The 18,610-nt window shown below is 37.9% G+C and overlaps 1 protein-coding gene across 6 annotated transcripts in view; it reads right to left on the bottom strand.

Annotated features, from left to right (window-relative positions):
• phyl (phyllopod) overlaps positions 1-18,610 on the bottom strand; it is a 413,007-nt gene that overhangs the window by 257,673 nt on the left and 136,724 nt on the right. The window contains exon 1 of one of the 6 annotated variants that reach the window (XR_010950890.1): positions 1,014-1,151. The exons of 1 other annotated variant lie outside the window; for it this stretch is intronic. Coding sequence is in view for 1 of the 5 variants with exons in the window: in XM_067773128.1 (XP_067629229.1) it covers positions 1,014-1,151 (138 nt within the window). In the remaining 4 variants the exon portion in view is untranslated. Of the gene's footprint in view, positions 1-1,013; positions 1,458-18,610 lie in introns of those variants that run through there. 4 more of the 6 variants (XM_067773128.1, XM_067773132.1, XM_067773133.1 and 1 more) reach the window with 4 other exon arrangements.

Genomic DNA, 18,610 nt, shown 5'->3' with positions numbered 1-18,610 from the left:
TTTTTCAGCCAGCTTAGTTTCAAATAGGTAATTTTTCCAAAGCGAAAATAAATTACAGAGTTATACCGTCATAAAAAATAAGGCGGACAGCATAGCAAAAGGTATGGTGAATTCCGTTTACAGCCGTCCTACAATTTCCACAAAGTTTTAGAACTCTACAATGCACCATCTTATATTTAAAGAGTCTTTGATTATACACTATACCGAAAAAGTGCGTGTCTCCACTATTTCTCCATACAATACTACTATGTGTAATGGCCGATGAGCATTTATTTGTTGCAAACGCGAATTTATATGCAAGTCAGGGGCCTGGCAAAGTTGACAAACATCACCATAATGCCATAGTCAAAGTCATATTTTTGCTTATCCATATCAATTGGTATCGGTTTTGGTACCTTATGTGAGAATTTCATAAAAAAGAAGACAACGCAAAAAACTACGAACAAATTCCAGAAATAGTAAGTCATTTAATCAAAACGAATGAAAGTTAATGAATTCACCAAATAAAATATTTAGAGGTTATGAATATGGCGAAAAAACAAAAACCAATTGGTTTGTATGGAATGGTTAGGACTAGGGCGTTATGGTATGGCACCATTAACCAACTGCATAGATTTCCATAAAGTTGGTTGGATCAGCTGTTTTATATTGATATGTCAACTTTGCCAGGACCTTCAAAAAACCCTGCCATTAATGACGTTTGTCCACAATGAAAGTTTTCAAATTTTTTTTTTGCACACATATATATTGTACGTTTTCTGTCATACAAAAGCAAATTTTATTATTTGATTCTGTTTATTTTTCTTTTTTCCTTTTGTTTGAAGATTGATTTTTAAATATTAAATTCCGCAAAAAAATCATTGTTGACCAGAAGGGAGAACGGTTATACCTTGTAAGTGTTTTTATAATGTTACATAGTATGTATATATGTATGCACATACATACATATGTATGTGTAGTTATGGAATGACAAAATTGAATATACAGAATTTAAAATTGTGTTAATTACACACCTGGATTTTAAATTTTGCTTGAATCAATTCAACAATATTTGGTCCAATTCGCGGCTCGTATATGTTGATCGTTTGATCTGTGTGGCAGCCACAAATTAGGCAAGTTCGTTTTAAATATTCTGAAGATTTTTCCGACATTGCCTTCTTTCCGGTTTCCTATTAGCGAGTTTTTTTTTGTCACCGAACCCTTTTGTTAGCTAGAAATTTTAGATTTTCACGAAGTACTTAGTTTATTATTCAATTCCACCTTAGCTTGAGTGTACTGTGATTTGATAGATATACAGAGTGATGGCTTTGTATGTTTATCAGGTGGTATATCTTTAATACTATTCACATTTACTTAAATTATGATACACAAAATAATTCACACACGTAGCGAGGTATTGAGCTCTCACTTAGTCAACGACTGTTGCCGCGCCTTTTTGTTTTACGGTGTAGTAGACAGCCAACCGACACGTCCTTAACTAAAGGCAAATGACGTACGAATGAGGAGTTCAAGCCGAAAGTCGAACGATATCCAAGTGCCTCCGTATTGGTTTGCAGCTGCCGGACTTCTTGATTGTGCATAATCCAGTTTTTGCCTGTTTCTTTGTCAACCTCATTGTGAACACTTCAATTCTCTCAGTTTTAAATTTTGTTTCTGGCTCTCATTCTCTCTCTACATAAATAGAGTTTTCTTTGGTGTCCTTTGTACAATTGCGAGGACATATAATAGGTAGATAAAATAGAAAAAAATATGTACAATCATACACACATATATGTATGTACATATGTATATGTACATGTCTACATTAGAGCATTTCAAAAATTAAATCTTTTTGGTTATTCCTAAACGTTGCCTTATATATGTTTATTTTTATTTTTTGTTATTCGTCGTTAAAATCAACGGATGAGTGAGGGTAAATGCCTATTTTATCAAAAATAAATTAACTGCATTTTTCGAAGCTTCAACATTTGTTACTAAGACGGTTTTGAAACTTTTAGGAAATATGTAAGTATTGTCGAGGGGAAAGATGAAGGGCAATATGTCATTTTGGTATCTTGAGCTGCTTTAGAAGAATGATACGCAAAAATGTGATCCATTGAGCCTAAGTTTATTAATTTGGCCCATGTAATAAAAATAAACATAAACACATCAATGAACCTAAAAATATTTCCAGTGCCTTTCGTATTTTTTCTGTATTTTTTCTTAAATTTTTTGTCGCCCTCCTTCTAATTCGACCTCAGTACTAGTATAAGAGTGTACATTTTATTTTAAAAAACTAACGAAATACAAGAAAAATACAATCTAGTTCATTAAAAACAAACGAGCCAGTTTGTATTTCGATAGGTTTTTTTTGATATTTGGCCGTTTTTTCTATATTTTTCTAAAAAAAGAAAAATGTATACATATTTGAATCGCCTATTTTCAAAACCGGACATCTTCAAAATTTTAATTTATTAAGCTAAGTATCACATTATATTCTAAAACATCTCCTGTATTTAATATTAAAATAATTTCTTAACAAAAAGGGCCATATTCAAACCAAATTATAAATAAATAAAAAATAAATACAAGGCGCTGTTCATGGCAGAAATACACTCGGAATGCCTGCCAAACACTGCCAAGGGGCGACCACGCTTAGAAAAAATTTTCTTCTAATTGAAAAATCTCGTTTCTAAAATTTTGATGTTGCTTTCTCAGGAGCGTGAACACAGCATCTTCGGTGTGGCAGGCGGAGCACGCTACCATCACACCACGGTGGCCGCCAAGCCAAATTACTCCTTTTTAAATTGATAGTTAAATAGTTTAAAAATCGGCCATCTCCAATGGTGCCTTACGTTAAAAGCCGGCAATCTCCAGCCGACCAATTGCAATCCGCAATTTTGTTATTCCCGCATATTCTGCATGTCACGAACAGCGTTGCCATAAACGAACATTTATCTTCAAAATGAAAATTTTTTTGTAAGAAATAAAATTTTTTAAATTTCAAAAAATTGCACTGAAAAAATCTTCAAAATTAAGATTTTTATATGTATCTGCCAAAAGATTTTTCTTTTCGAGTAGTTACAGGCTAAACTCCTTTAGACCGCCACTATTTTTAAGCCGAACTTTATTTCTATCACTTAACATTTTCGTAAGAGATATCTATGTCCCGGGTGGGTTCAAGACATAAGTTATACTTTTACTCAGTTGGGGGTTTTCACATTAAAAGTAAGGTGTTAACCCGTAGCAAGTAAAATTGTCTAAAAAACAAGTAAGGAAGGCTAAGTTCGGGTGTAACCGAACATTACATACTCAGCTGAGAGCTTTGGAGAAAAAATTGTCTTTTTTATGGATGCATACAAATGGTAATACTAAAAGGTGGAGCAACTTGCTTTTGCTATCTTTCTTCAGCTAAAACTATCAATTCGTTTTATTTGAATATTTTTTTTAAATATGAAAATTAATTAAATGCGTTAAATTTGAACGCATTTCTTTATCATTTTTTTTTAAACACCCCTAAATATTTTCGAAGCGCCCTTAATTATGAGTCGGATAAGAGTCCGAAATTGTAGACTAAGGGTGGCGTTTTTTGGAACGATTTTCCTTCATCCTTTGTCAAATAAGCGAAAATCACCATGTAGGAAAATTAACCTAGGGTAACCCTAGAATGTGTTTGTATGACATGGGTATCAAATGAAAGGTATTAAAGAGGGTTTTAAAAGGGAGTGGTTGTAGTAGTGAAGGCGTTTTCAAGATATCGATCAAAATGTGGATCAGGGTGACCCAGATTATCATCTGTCGGGTACCCCAAATTTATTTATATATGTAATACCACGAACAGTATTCTGGCATTGATTCCAAGGGCTTTTGATTTAGGTGTCACAACCATTTTAAAAAGTTTTTTCTGAAGTTATATTTTGCGTCAAATAACCAATCCAATCACCATGTTTCATCCCTTTTTTCGTATTTGGTATAGAATTATGGCATTTTTTTTTCATTTTTCGATATCGAAAAAGTGGGCGTGGTCATAGTCGGATTTCGACCATTTTTAATACCAACATAAAACGAGTTCAGATAAGTATGTTAACTAAGTTTAGTAAAGATATATCGATTTTTGCTAAAGTTATCGCGTTAACAGTCGAGCGGAAGGACGGACGGTCGACTGTGTATGAAAACTGGGTGTGGCTTCAACCGATTTCGCCCATTTTCACAGAAAACAGTTACCGTCATAGAAGCTATGCCTTTACCAAATTTCACAAGGATTGGTGAATTTTTGTTCGACTTATGGCATTAAAAGTATTCTGGACAAATTAAATGAAAAAGGGCGGAGCCACGCTCATTTTAAAATTTTCTTTTATTTTTGTATTTTGTTGCACCACTACTTACTTATATACTGTAAAGATATTCAATTTTTTGTTAAAATTTGACTTAAATTTTTTTTTTTTAAGTGGGCGTGTTCGTAATCCGATTTTGCTAATTTTTTTTAGAACACATATAGTAATACGAGTAACGTCCCTGCCAAATTTCATCATGATATCTTCAACGACTGCAAAATTACAGCTTGCAAAACTTTTAAATTACCTTCTTTTAAAGGCGGGCGGTGCCAAGCCCATTGTCCAAAATTTTACTAAGTTTCTATTCTGCGTCATAAGGTCAACCCACCTACCAAGTTTCATTTCTTTGTTGTTGTTGTTGTTGTAGCAACGCTCGCCCCACCTAATAGCCGCGACCGATCACAAATTGTCATCAATATCCTCTAACGGGAGTCCAAGGAAACTTGCCGTTTCAACAGGGGTGGACCATAAGGAAAGGGGTGTTAGAGGCGTTGGTTCCACATTACAATTAAAGAGATGGTTGGTGTCATGTGGGGACACATTGCAAGCGGGGCATACATTTTGTATGTCGGGGTTGATTCTGGATAGGTAAGAGTTTAACCTGTTACAGTATCCAGAACGAAGTTGAGCAAGAGTGACACGCGTTTCCCTGGGGAGTATGCGTTCCTCTTCCGCGAGTTCTGGATATTTTTCTTCAAGTACTGGATTCACCAGGCAATTCCCGACATAAAGGTCCGACGCCTGTCTATGGAGTTCACCAAGGACCTGCTTGTGTGTTTTCGCTTCATACGGCTGGGTTCTCAGGTGCCGTAGGTTTTAGGCTTGGCGACCATATGGGTGACGCGTAGCACGTAATCGGCTGGCTAATTGCTTTGTATGTGGTCATGAGCGTTTCTTTATCTTTTCCCCAGGTACTGCCAGCAAGGGATTTGAGGATTTTATTACGGCTCTGAATTCTCGGAACAATTGCGGTTGCGTGCGCACCAAAATGTAGATCCTGATCAAACGTCACACCCAGATTTTGGGGTGTAGGACAGTCGGTAGCGTAGTGCCATCGACGTGGATGTTCAATATGGTCGACATTTGGGGCGTCCATGTTGTAAATAAGGTCGCGGAAAATTTAGTCGGTGACAATGCCAGGTTTCGCGAGGCGAAAAAACTGGAGAGATCAGGGAGATAGCCGTTTATTTTATTGCATAGCTCATCGATCTCTGGGCCTGGGCCTGTGGCCATTATTGTGCAGTCATCGGCGTCGGAAACGATTGTGACTCCTTCCGGTGGTGAAGGTAGCTTAGATGTGTAGAAATTAAACAAAAGTGGGGATAGGACACCACCCTTGGCACCCCCTGTTTAATTCTCCTTGGTTTTGATGTTTCGTTTCTGAATTGCACCGATGCCTGCCGACCACCCAGATAATTTGCGGTCCACCTTTTAAAACATGGGGGAGGGGTAGACCCTTCCAGGTCTTGCAGTAACGAGCCATGGTTGACCGTATCAAAGGCTTTTGATAGGTCTAGCGCTACGAGTACTGTTCTATGGTGGGGGTATTGATTCAAACCGCAATTTATCTGGGTGCTAATGACATTTAGCGCGGAGGTAGTGCTATGGAGTTTTCTGAAGCCATGCTGATGAGGGGCTAGCTGCAAATGTGCTTGGAAATAAGGGAGCAAAATGGCTTCAAGCGTCTTTGCCACTGGCGATAGGAGAGATATCGGACGATATGACTCACCTATGTTAGCTGGTTTCCCAGGCTTTAGTAGCGGGACCACCTTGGCCATTTTCCATTTCTCGGGTATGACAAAGGTGGAAAGAGACAGGTTGAAGACATGCGCTAAATATTTGAAACCCTCTTTCCCTAGGTTTTTAAGCATCGGCATGGCTATGCCGTCTGGGTCCACTGCTTTGGATGGTTTAGCGCGACCAATGGCGTCCTCAACCTCTATAGCGGTGATGGCGACTGGTGACGCGCTGAATTTGTATTTATGTGCGTGTCTATTGGCTCTCCGTCTATCTTTGTCAACCGTAGGCTGCATTATATATTGTCGGCAGAAAGCGCTCGCGCATTTTTTCGCATCCGACAGCACCTTATCGCCAAAGGCGATGGAAACTTTGTCTTTGTGCTTAGTCGGATTCGATAGGGACTTTACGGTGGACTAAAGTTTACCTACACCGGTAGAGAGGTTACAACCTCTTAGGTGCTCTTCCCATTTCGCCCGCTTGTGTTCGTCCACAAGCAATCTGATGCGTTGGTTTATGCGTTGGACCCCCTTATTTGGGGGTCGCCTCGATCAAGCTGTCTTATAAGGTCGCGTTCCCTCGCTAAGCTCGCGGCCTCCGCCGGGAAGTGGGGCCGGATCTCGGGAATTCTCCCGGCGGGAATGAAATGTGCCGAGGCGGATTCAATGACCTTACGGAAGGCACGCTCCCCTTGGCGGGCATCAGTCGGGATAGGGAGGGCAGCAAAGCTGCTGTCTGTTGCAGATTTATATTCTTCCCACTTTCCTTTTTTGAAGTTTATGAAAGTGCGTTTTTCGGTGACGATGAAGTCGGCGGTACGCTCGAACGAAATAAGTATGGGCAGGTGGTCGGATGCCAATGTTACCATCGGCTGCCAGTTGACGCAGTTTACGAGTTCTGCGCTCACGATTGAGATATCTGGCGAGCTATGACAGCTTCCTACCATACGTGTGGGGGCGTCTCCGTTTATTGTGCAGAACGTCGTTTCTTCTATTTGATCCGCCAACATCTCACCCCTACTGTCCGCCCGCAAGTTTGAATGCCATAGGTCGTGATGGGCATTGAAATCGCCTAAGATAATGCGATTGTTGCCAGTGAGTAAGGCCTCGATATTAGGGCGGTATCCACTGGGGCAACAGGTGACAGGAGGGATGTAGATGTTGATGATTTCTAGATTTGCATCGTCTGACCGAACAGATAGGCCTTGACGTTCTAAGACATTGTCCCTGCGGTAATTTCTTTATCCGTCTTTGGTAATGAATTTTCGCACTTTTTCGGTTTTTCGAAATTTTCAATATCGAAAAAGTGTGCGTGTTTATAGTCCGACTTCGTTCATTTTAAATAGAGATCTGAGATGAGTGCCCAGGAACTTACTCACCAAATTTCATTAAGATACCTCAAAATTTACTCAAGTTATCGGGCTTATGAATAGACGGACGGACGGACATGGCTATATAGAAGTATATATCTATCGCGATTAGTTTGTGCCGTTACGGGGTACCGTTGAGACCTACTCAGCTGAGTATAAAAACTTGTTTTTCGATCAAACTACCATTTTCCACACCCCAATGTTTTATCTATTTCAAACCTGTTAAATTTGAATTACAATAAGTAATCAATTGATTAGATGGTTTTTTAATTGGTAATGATTATTTTTAACTAAAAAAAAAATAATTATTAAATAATTTTAATTAAAAATAATCAAAAAATTACTATTTTTAAATGTTTTAATTGTTACAATATGTTTTTGATTACATTTTTAATTCCATAACCATTACCATGAGTTAATTCCATAACCATTACGATTAGTAATCATTATTTAACAGGTCTCATCTACTTACCACATATGAAAATATTGGATTCAGCCAATTAGAAGAATGGAAGGGGGTTTGCTTACGAAATACATACTATATGAACATTTCCTATAGGGAAATAGATTTTGAGTTTATTCCTTAAGACTTTTTTACAGAGATGATTTTCCAGTCGATTTTTTGACGTTCAATCTGGTGTTTTATAATTTTTTATTGCAAGTCCTAAAATTGGTCAGGAAATCGGTTCCTGTAAAAGAGCCCTTAAGAATAATCTAGTGAAGGTTTTTGGGTATAAAGAAGATTTTTTAATACCTAAAACTTCAAGTGAAGATTTTTCCTATAAAAATGAAGATTTTTCGTCTCCTTCCTCTGGCAACACTGGTTACGAGGTATTTTGTGTCAGTTAGCTTTAGACTGGGCCCGTATTACGTGTTTCGATCAGTGACTGAAAACCATTTTCACACGGGTGGATTTAATCTGAAATTTTTTTGTTGCTTTGAAGTTATTTTTATTGGTTCTTTTTATAATCATGAGAACCACTTATTATATTGTATAAAAACAAACAAAAAATAGGTTGTTGTTGTTGTTGTAGCGATAGGGACACTACCCGAAGGCCTTGGGGAGTGTTATCGATGTTGATGTTTCTTTGCCGGATGCAGATCCGGTACGTTCCCGTAACAAGCACCATAAAGGTACTAGCAGCATCATCTCGGGAATGATTTGGTATGACCACATGAAACCTTCTAGGCCATCCCGCCGTCCCACCCCCTAGATCCATCAATAGTTCGGGGTCGCCAGAGCCTCGTCTGTTAATGAAACAGGATTCGCCACGCGTATGTGAGGATGTAAATTGAGTTGGAGAAGCTATATATTGCGCTGGCAACCCCTTGAGAGTGTTGCGATACACAGCCCCTTGAATCAATTCGGTATTTTAGTCGCCTCTTAATACAGGCATACCTACCGCGGGTATATTCTAAGCCCCCTAACCCGCTAAAAATAAATAAATGTAAGGCGCGATAACCTCCGAAGAGATTTTAGGCCGAGCTTCTCTTCCAATCTTCGTCGCACTCCTTTTTAATTTTTATTACAAATTGGCCGGACGGGACCTACTTATTTTATACAGACTCCGAACGGCATCTGGAGGCAGATGAGTTTTCACTGAGAGCTTTTCATGGCAGAAATACACTCGGAGTGCTTGCTAAACACTGCCGACGGGCCACCCCGCTTAGAAAAATTTTCTTCTAATTGAAAAACCTTATTTCTAAAATTTTGATATTGCTTTGCCGGGGGTGTGAACCCAGAGCATTCGGTGTGGTAGGCGGAGCACGCTACCATCCCACAACGGTGGCCGCCCCTAATCCGCTGGGGTAACAAAAAATACGGTGCCGCTAATTTGAATTTAACCTCTTTTTATGGTTCCCTATCGAATTTCGTAGGTACTAAATTTGTAAAGCAATCTCAAATTACCATTCTGTGGTGGCCTACTAATGGAATAATGTGGTTTTTATAAATGAAGTGATATCGATACGAATTACATATATGACTGGGTGAGTTTCTTTGAATATTGAACAATCGTAGATAAATTTATCAATACATCATATATGGCATGATACAAAAAATGGGGGTAATTCCACCTAATTTGACGTTAGGCACTTGACTTTTGCGGGAACATTGACAAAAAAACTCTCGCTACAAGACTGAAAAATGTTACGATTTTTTATGATTTTGATGGCTGTTAGTTTAACGGATACGAGTCAGAACGAAAAAGGCGATCTTGTAACTGCTCTCCTGAATGGAGACATCGATTTACCGCACAGGGATGCCGAACCCGATCCCGCAATCGATGATGATGGAATAAATGTCCCCCACCCGATCACGACAAGTCAGAATAGCAATAATTAGATTCAAACACAACAAGGCTGCGGGCGCTGATGGATTGCATGCGGAGATATTCAAATACGGCGGCGGGGAGTTGGTAAGGCGCATGCATCAGCTTCTTCTCAAAATATCGTCGGACGAGTGCATGTCCGACGATTGGAATCTAAGTGTTCTTTTCCCAGTCCATAAGAAAGGGGATACCGCAAACTGCGCCAACTATCGCGGAATCAGCCTTCCTAATATCGCATATAAAGTCCTGTCGAGTGTATTGTTCGAAAGATTGAAGCCCACCGTTAATCGGCTGATTGGACCTTATCGCCAAATCTTGGAAATAACCCGCGAAAAAAGAATCGACACACATCACCTCTTCGTCAATTTTAAAGCCGCCTTCGACAGCACGAAAAGGAGCTGCCTATATGCCGCTATGTCTGAATTTGGTTTTCCCGCAAAACTTATACGGCTGTGAAAATTGACGTTGAGCAACACCATCAGCTCAGGCAGAATTAAACGAGGTTTCAGACAGTGTGCGATTTATTTAATTTTATGCTGGAGAAAATTATACTATCTGCAGAAATTAACCGCTCTGGAACAATACTCTATAAAAGCGTGCAATTACTGGTATATGCTGATGACATTGATATAATCGGCCTAAACGCCCGAGCCGTTAGTTGTGCTTACTCCAAACTGGAAAAAGAAGCAGTAAGCGGTTTGATGGTGAATGAGGACAAAACGAAGTACTTGCTGTCATCGAGAAAAGAGTCAGCGCATATGCGCTTTGGCAACCACGCTACTGTTGGCAGCCATAATTTCGAAATAGCAAGACTTCGTTTATTTGGGAACCAGCATCAACACTAACAACAACATCAGCTCTGAAATCCAGCGAAGAATCACTCTTGCCATAAATGTTACTTTGGACTAGGGAGGCAATTGAAAAGTAAAGTCCTCTCTCGGCAGACGAAAATCATACTCTACAAGTTACTTATCGTACCCGTTCTGCTATATGGTGCAGAACCATGGACCATGACAACATCAGAGCGGCTCTTTTTGATTTTCTCTTAAGATGATTTCTTTGTGGGAATATGTATAGGTATTTAGTAGGATTAATTATATTTAAATTATATTATTTGTAGCGAAATGTTTGCATGTTTTATGTCTTAATATGAATTTAAATTTAATTAAAAGAATTTAGAAATTTTAAAAAAGATAGAAAATGGGTAATTTGATGGGTAAATGGAGGGTTGAAAATGGCCTTGAGGTGTTGCAAATACGTATACATAGTAGTTTTGGCCTATATGTACGAGGCCAAAAGAAAAGTTTGCACACATGCAAATAGTTTCGTTAGCAAAGAAAAACGCCTCGTTGTGTAAAAATTCTCTGGTTAAATTGTGATTATTACAAAGAGGATAAAATTAATAAGAGGGAACATTGTAGACCTGTGAAACTTTTTAGAACACGTAGAGCAAATCTGGGAGGAATTCACCATACGTTTTGCTATGCTGTCCGTTTTTTTAAGGCTGTCTAAATCTGTAATTAATTTTGCCTTTGGAAAAATGACCTATTAGAAAATAAGCTGGCTGAAAAATATTGGCATAAGAGCTTAAGTTAAATCAACAGTTGAAAATCTCAACCAATCGATTTGTAAAAAAAGCTAATTTGTCTATTTATTTCTTATTTTTCTTTTTATGACAGAGCATAACGTTCTTAAGCAAAATTTGAGCAGAAAATAGAAAACTCAAAAGTGACTCCGGTTGTTATGTTCGCAGCATTTATTTGGTTCAAAGTCACACCAATAATAGCCAAAGCCATAATAATTTACATGGGTCATCAGTTCTTTCCCTGATTCAAAAGCTGAACTACCAGCCTACCGCCATCAGCTCAGTGTCATCATTGCCTGCGACGCCAATAACACCAAACTCGTGCCTGACACACAAGAATCGTTTCACTCAATAGCGCAAGTAAAATTTACTACGCACTCACTACTGAGCAGCGTCAAAAATTCGCCTGGAGTTATTACGTGAATGAGCTACCATTGAGCTGGCACCAGCATTGGCGCCGGCGCCATGCAATTTACATCATTAAAATTGCGCCAATGCCCAGGCTTGAGAGTTAATTCACTGATTTTTTGTAAATAATTTAAGATTGTAAATTGAATTGCAAGAGACAAGAATATATTTCGTGCAGGTGTACAGCACTTGTATGAATTTATTTTTTCTTTTTTCAAGCTTTTGGTTCAAATGCCGCTCGTTGTTTTTTTTTTTACCATATTGATCTCATGAATTAGGAAAGGTGCCCATTTTTCCCAAAACAGCCGATTTTACCAGGCCATCAACAAATCGATTTTTCGAATATTGAATTTCTCCATTTCCATCTTCCTCATCCGCAGAAAATTTCATATTTCCGTCTTCCTCATCTGAATAACATTTTATTTTTCCCTCTTCCTCCGAACGCGTTCGTCTTATTTATCGAAATCAGGGAATTTATGGATAAGTTCCCTGTTCTGAGTTCGACTACCGCGTCGACTCCATGATATTTATTTATTTTTTAATTTATTCTGCTTTGTGGGATCAAATCAATCAAAAATCAATCAAAAGTTTTTTTTAGAGGAAGGAAGAAAATCGAAAAAAGAATCTGATTCACCAGGCCATCAGAAAAATATGTAGGGTTAATGGAGTATGTTAGAAAAATATAAATTGCATTTCGCATCTCTAATTAAAATACCTGCTCATTCCTAAATGAATGCTGTAAAGGAAAAAATACTATACAAACCAAAGATACTTCTTTGTACAACATATTCATATGTTTTGAAGTCAGAAATTAACGTTAGTTATATCTATGTATGTCCCACGCATTCACCTGACCACTCACCACTCACTAGACTGACACTCCTGCATATAACTGCGCTTTTAGGCCATGTTATCAGTTAGTGTGGCACAGCTGTATAGGCTACTGAATTGTCGTAACTTTTCTGGGTTCGTAGCCCGATCAAGTCAATGTATCTTTATTTTTTTTAGCTGAAATTTTCAGCAACCACTTCTCCTAGCATAGATTACGTAACGGGTGCCAATGTAATCAAGATATAGTTTCTGATGACCGTTTACATTACCAGCTAGAACTGCCGCATTGCATTACAGAGGCGCTTCTGAGTAAAGCACAAATGAAGCGAACAAACGAAAAAAAATTCATATGCCTTTTTTTTATTTTAAAAAACGGTTAATTTCCTTTACATTCCGATTACCTTATAAATTACTAGTAAGAATTGCTGTATTGCAATACAGAAATGTTTCCAAGTTATGCGGAAAAGATGTGAACAAGCAAAAAATATTCTCATTTGCGTCTTTTCAAAAATTACAGTTATTTTTCTTTTCTGGCTTCATCATTTTCTACATTTTTTGTATACATAATTCGAATAAAGTTTGCGGTCGTAACTCACGCGTTTGACAATTTTATGAATTTAATTTAATTTAAAGTGATTTTTAAACAAAATGTACAGTAAAAGACATATAAAACGCCTTGTGAAGAAGGAGAAATCTATTTTATGTGAAAAACTTGAAGCTAAAAGTGCTACATTTTCCGAAAGTTATTTTTCTATTGTGGATGATGCAAGGCATAATTTGCATCATCGTCAAAAAAACAGTTTAACGTGTAAACTTAGGCAGTGGTTTTTGGAGTGCAGTCCATCTGTCGAAACACGCTCTCAGTTGTTAAAAATTTTAATATCTGAAAATATCGAAGTATCAATAAGTGTTCCAGGATTGGTGGGATCAACAATGCTTCCTACGAAACGTACCGTTGCTCCAGGAGAATATGTGCATATCGGTCTTCACCATCAGCTTCTAAAATTTAGTGCTACTATTGAGAACGTGAACATCGATGAGATTTACCTTGGCATTGGCGTGGACGGATTGCCTCTGTATAAGAGTTCAGCAATGGGATTGTGGCCAATTTTGGGTCACATTACCAATATTCCCCACTGTTTACCTTTCCTTATTGGATCATACGTAGGAAAAGCAAAGCCGATCACTGTCAATAGTTACCTTAATGACCTTGTGGTAGAAATTAAATCTCTTGCAGATGAGGGTGTAATGCTAGGAAATAAATCACTAAAAGTATTTATTCGTGCAATAATTTGTGATGCTCCAGCTCGGTCATATTTTGCGGTGCTCGAGGACATACCGCATTAAATGGTTGCACTAAATGTATGCAAACAGGTCGTAGTGTTAATGGCGTAACTACATTCGAAGCTCTGATTAGTGGTTTACGTACGGGCTCTGATTTTTTCAACAGGAAAAACAAATCTTTCCATAACCCCTTGTACGCTGATTGTAAAATCAGCTTAGAAGAAATAAGTATTGGTATGATCAGCCAGTTTCCTTCAGATGCTATGCACTTGGTGGACCTTGGAGTCACAAAGAAAATTATTTCATATCTTCTTACATCTAAAACAAATCAGAAGATAAGCTCGCAAGAAAAAAAACAAATGTCTTCCTTACTGACTTCATTCATACCTTATATATTGTAACGAATGTTAGCAGCACTGAGCGATACTATCGTCTCTAAGCCGATGCTAAGCAGTGACGTGATTGCACATCAATAATTCAATCATTATGTATCTACATAAATGAAACAATAACTGCGTCTACATATATGTACCATGTCCGTATACGATCAGCGGAGAGTCAATGCACAAACACAAGCATATATCTGAGATACTCCTATAAGTATGCAATGAGAAAAACTATAAACTTGTGCAATTGTAGTTACAGCTGAGAAGTTTGAGAGCTGCTAGACTAGTAGATTCTAGAAGCGCCTAGAAGATGCGAAGGTTGAAATCAAAGAGTATAAAAGGCGGCAATTGTAAAGGCACTGGAATTCAGTTTGATTTGAGTTGTCAAGCAGTTACGACTAAGACGATATCTAGCGAGCAATAGCAGTATTATTTTGAAAGTCAGTTTCATTTAAGCTATCAGTTTGGTTATTAAGCTATTCGTTGCACAATTTGAGTGTTATTGTGAAGTATTTTAATAAAGGCCATTTTTCCATTATTCAATATTGGAGTTATTTATTCAACAGTTTAACGATACGAACCTAGAAAAAGGGCAAATAAGAGGATTTGCAGCAAATTCGTTACAATTGGTGTCAGAAGAGGAATTGTTGAATAAATTCCGAAGATTGGGAATACAACTGGGACATGGCAAAGTTCAGTGAATTGGAGATCCAGCAACTGAAAAAGGAGTTGGAGAACCGTGGATTAAATACAACCGGCAATAAGATCGAACTTCAAGCACGGCTACGAGAGGTAATGGAGTCGCAAGGAATTGATGTGGACGAGTTTGTCTTTTATTCTGATGGGGACGAAACAACAACAAAAATTGAAGAGAAAAACGAAACATCGCAGACGGTTACCAGCACAGACTTGAACATGATATTGGCTGCAATATCTGCACAAACATCGACAGTAGCATCAATGTCGTCGCAATTGGCATCCCAACTGGAAGCGCAAGAGGAACGTATAACAGAAATGTCATCGCAAATATCCACCAACATGTCGTCTCAGCTGGAATCGCAGGAGACACGCATAACATCGAAGATTGAAGCACAAGAAACGCGTATGTTAGAAATGTGGACACAGATTACATCCAATGTGGCATCTCAAATGGAATCGCAGGAGACACGCATAACATCGAAGATGGAAGAACAAGAGGAGCGCTTATCATTGCAGGCGGCACAAATGTCTTCACAGTTAGAAGCACAGGGAGCAAGGGTAACATCAAAGCTGGAAGCGCAGTATGCAAAAATCGCTCAATTTCAGGCAGAAGTCGATGATTTGAAGGGTCGTATGGAGCAGTTACAACTAAATCGCCCAGCTGTTTCAGCGAGTAATCCAAAGGTAAAAACACCATACTTTGACGGGTCTGTTCCTTTCCAGGTCTTTAAGCTACAGTTTGAGAAGACCGCAACAGTGAACAACTGGAATGCTGCAGATAAAGTTGCTGCACTCTTCGTAGAATTGAAAGGACCAGCTGCCGAAATCTTACAGACTATTCCAGAGTACGAACGGAACAGCTATGAAGCACTGATGGCCGCTGTCAAGAGAATTTATGGAAGCGAGCATAGAAAACAGATATTCCAAATTGAGTTGCAAAACCGCCACCAAAGAGCGAATGAGACTTTGCAGGAGTTTGCCTCGGATGTTGAAAGGTTGGCACATTTGGCAAATGCGGACGCACCCGCGGAGTACACCGAGAGGGTAAAAATCCAGAGTTTTATAAATGGCATACGGGACGTAGAAGCGAGCGACATATGCAAACCCAAAACCCACATTCGCAGAAACGGTATCCTATGCACTGACTCAAGAAACAGCGTCGCTATTGAGTAAACCAGCATACAAAGCTCATCGTGTGGAAGTGGAAAGACCAGATTGGGTAGACACAATTTTGGAAGCACTGAAGGGATCACACAGAAAAATGGCCTTTATTAAAATACTTCACAATAACACTCAAACTGTACAACGAATAGCTTAATAACCAAACTGATAGCTTAAATGAAACTGAATTTCAAAATAATACTGCTATTGCTCGCTAGATATCGTCTTAGTCGTAACTGCTTGACAACTCAAATCAAACTGAATTCCAGTGCCTCTACAATTGCCGCCTTTTATACTCTTTGATTTCAACCTTCGCATCTTCTAGGCGCTTCTAGAATCTACTAGTCCAGCAGCTCTCAAACTTCTCAGCTGTAACTACAATTGCACAAGTTTATAGTTTTTCTCATTGCATACTTTTAGGAGTATCTCAGATATATGCTTGTGTTTGTGCATTGACTCTCCGCTGTTCGTATACGTACATGGTACATATATTTAGACGCAATTATTGTTTCGTTTATGTAGATACATAATGATTGAATTATTGATGTGCATTCACGTCACTGCTAACATTCGTTACAATATGTAGGGAGTTCGCAAGGAAACCTCGATCATATGAAGAATTTAAAAGATGGAAAGCAGTAGAATTCCGCCAGTTCCTGTTGTACACCAGTCCATTATCAATTAAGAATTTCATATCTGATGAATTCTTTAAACATTTTCTTCTATTACATTGCTCATATCGTATGCTAATGTGTAAAAAACATTTTTCATCTAACTTATCTGCCACACAAGAAATGCTTTCCGCCTTTGTAGTAAATTTTCCAAAATTGTATGAGCATACAAGTATCACGTATAATGCTCACAACATCCTGCATCTTACGGACTGTGTAAAGAATCACGGATTCTTTCACGGATTCAATCACGGATTCTTTCTCACAGCATATATGTTCGAAAACTTTATGAAAATTTTGAAAAAAGCAGTCAAGAAACCTCAATTCAACTACAACTCAACGCAAAAGGGGAAGTTATTGCGTACGCAATGGAGGATCTTTATATATCTGCAAAATTTCCTGATAACTTTTGTGCAGTACCGCCTTTGCTCCCTATATGTATTACCAAAATCAATTCGAATGGAACATTTGAGGGGAAACCATATCCTAATCCCCATAATTTGTATTCGGAACCCGTCCCATCGCTGGATATAGGAATATGTGTTACTCATCCTTCTCAATTTGATAGTGTACAAATTTTTCAACTAGAAGACATTTATACAAAAGTCATGGTTTTGCCATATGAAGAAAATTTAGTTTTGCTGCCTTTACTTACTTCATCACTGCTCTTAAAAATACAACAAATAAACATATAAAATAAACTTCTGTAAAATGGATGCACAACTTGGTGGAATGGTAGATGTCATGCGAGGTTTCAAAAACGAAATTTCGAATCTTATTTGTAAGTCACTGAAAAAATTATATTTCTTTTACGAAATGCTCATTTGCATTTTTTTCTCTTTTAAGGTAAAGTACAATCGCAAAATGATACTATAACACAGTTAGCAGCAGAGGTCGCTATGTTAAAATCTGTTCTTCTGAAAACTGCAGCAGATCAACCAACATACTCTCAAAGGTTTCCTTTAAAGTCCGAGGATGAACTTATCCAGTTTGAGAAGGAAATAACTGAAGACAACAGAGCTGCAATGGTAAGAGTTTTAATTTCACACTTTAAAAACAGTTTCTTTGTGTTTCTTTCATATAACGATTTTAATTTTGTCTTTATATTTACAGATTGTCAGTTTGAAAAAGCTGATTATACCTAGAGGGTGGAGTAAATATGTGGAGAGAATACTTGCGACCGAGGTTGTTCTACAATATAATGTGGATGGAAAGAACTCCAAGAAAAGGCTGCGCGATTTCCCGAAACTGCTCGAAATACTTTTTGGTAATATTGACTATTATACGGCACAAAACTAAACAAAGTATTTATTTTTGCTTAACTTTCTTATCACTTTAGATGCGACAATTGTGGATGGAAAAACATTTACAGATTTCTTGAAGGACCTACGACATGGACTGCGGTGTGTCAAAAATAAACCCCATCAAAAAAATATGTTTAGAAAATAAGGCAAATTAAAAAATGTATGCAAATATTTACTTAAATATATATGTGTTCGCTTTAGTTTTAATAACTTTATATAATTACTTTTTATGCATTTTATTTTAAACTAATACAAAATAAATGAAATTAAACAAATAAAAATGGGTTACGTAATGTGATTAGCAACGCATTACAAACCCGCTTTCAAGTAATGCATTTAATCAGCGTTTTTAAATCTTTATTTGGAATACGTTAAGGAAGTGCTTTTAGATACAAAAAAGGAATGGGTTGCGTAGGGGGGTCTGTCGACGCATTACAAAAGCGCTTTAAAGTAATGCAATTAATCAGCGCTTTTAAATCTTCATTTGGAATACTGTAACGAATGTTAGCAGCACTGAGCGATGCTATCGTCT

This window comes from Eurosta solidaginis, chromosome 3, assembly GCF_040869045.1.
Source record: "Eurosta solidaginis isolate ZX-2024a chromosome 3, ASM4086904v1, whole genome shotgun sequence".
Taxonomy (NCBI): domain Eukaryota; kingdom Metazoa; phylum Arthropoda; class Insecta; order Diptera; family Tephritidae; genus Eurosta; species Eurosta solidaginis.
The sequence above is the reverse complement of the archived record's forward strand: the minus strand, read 5'-3'. Positions and strand labels throughout refer to the sequence as shown.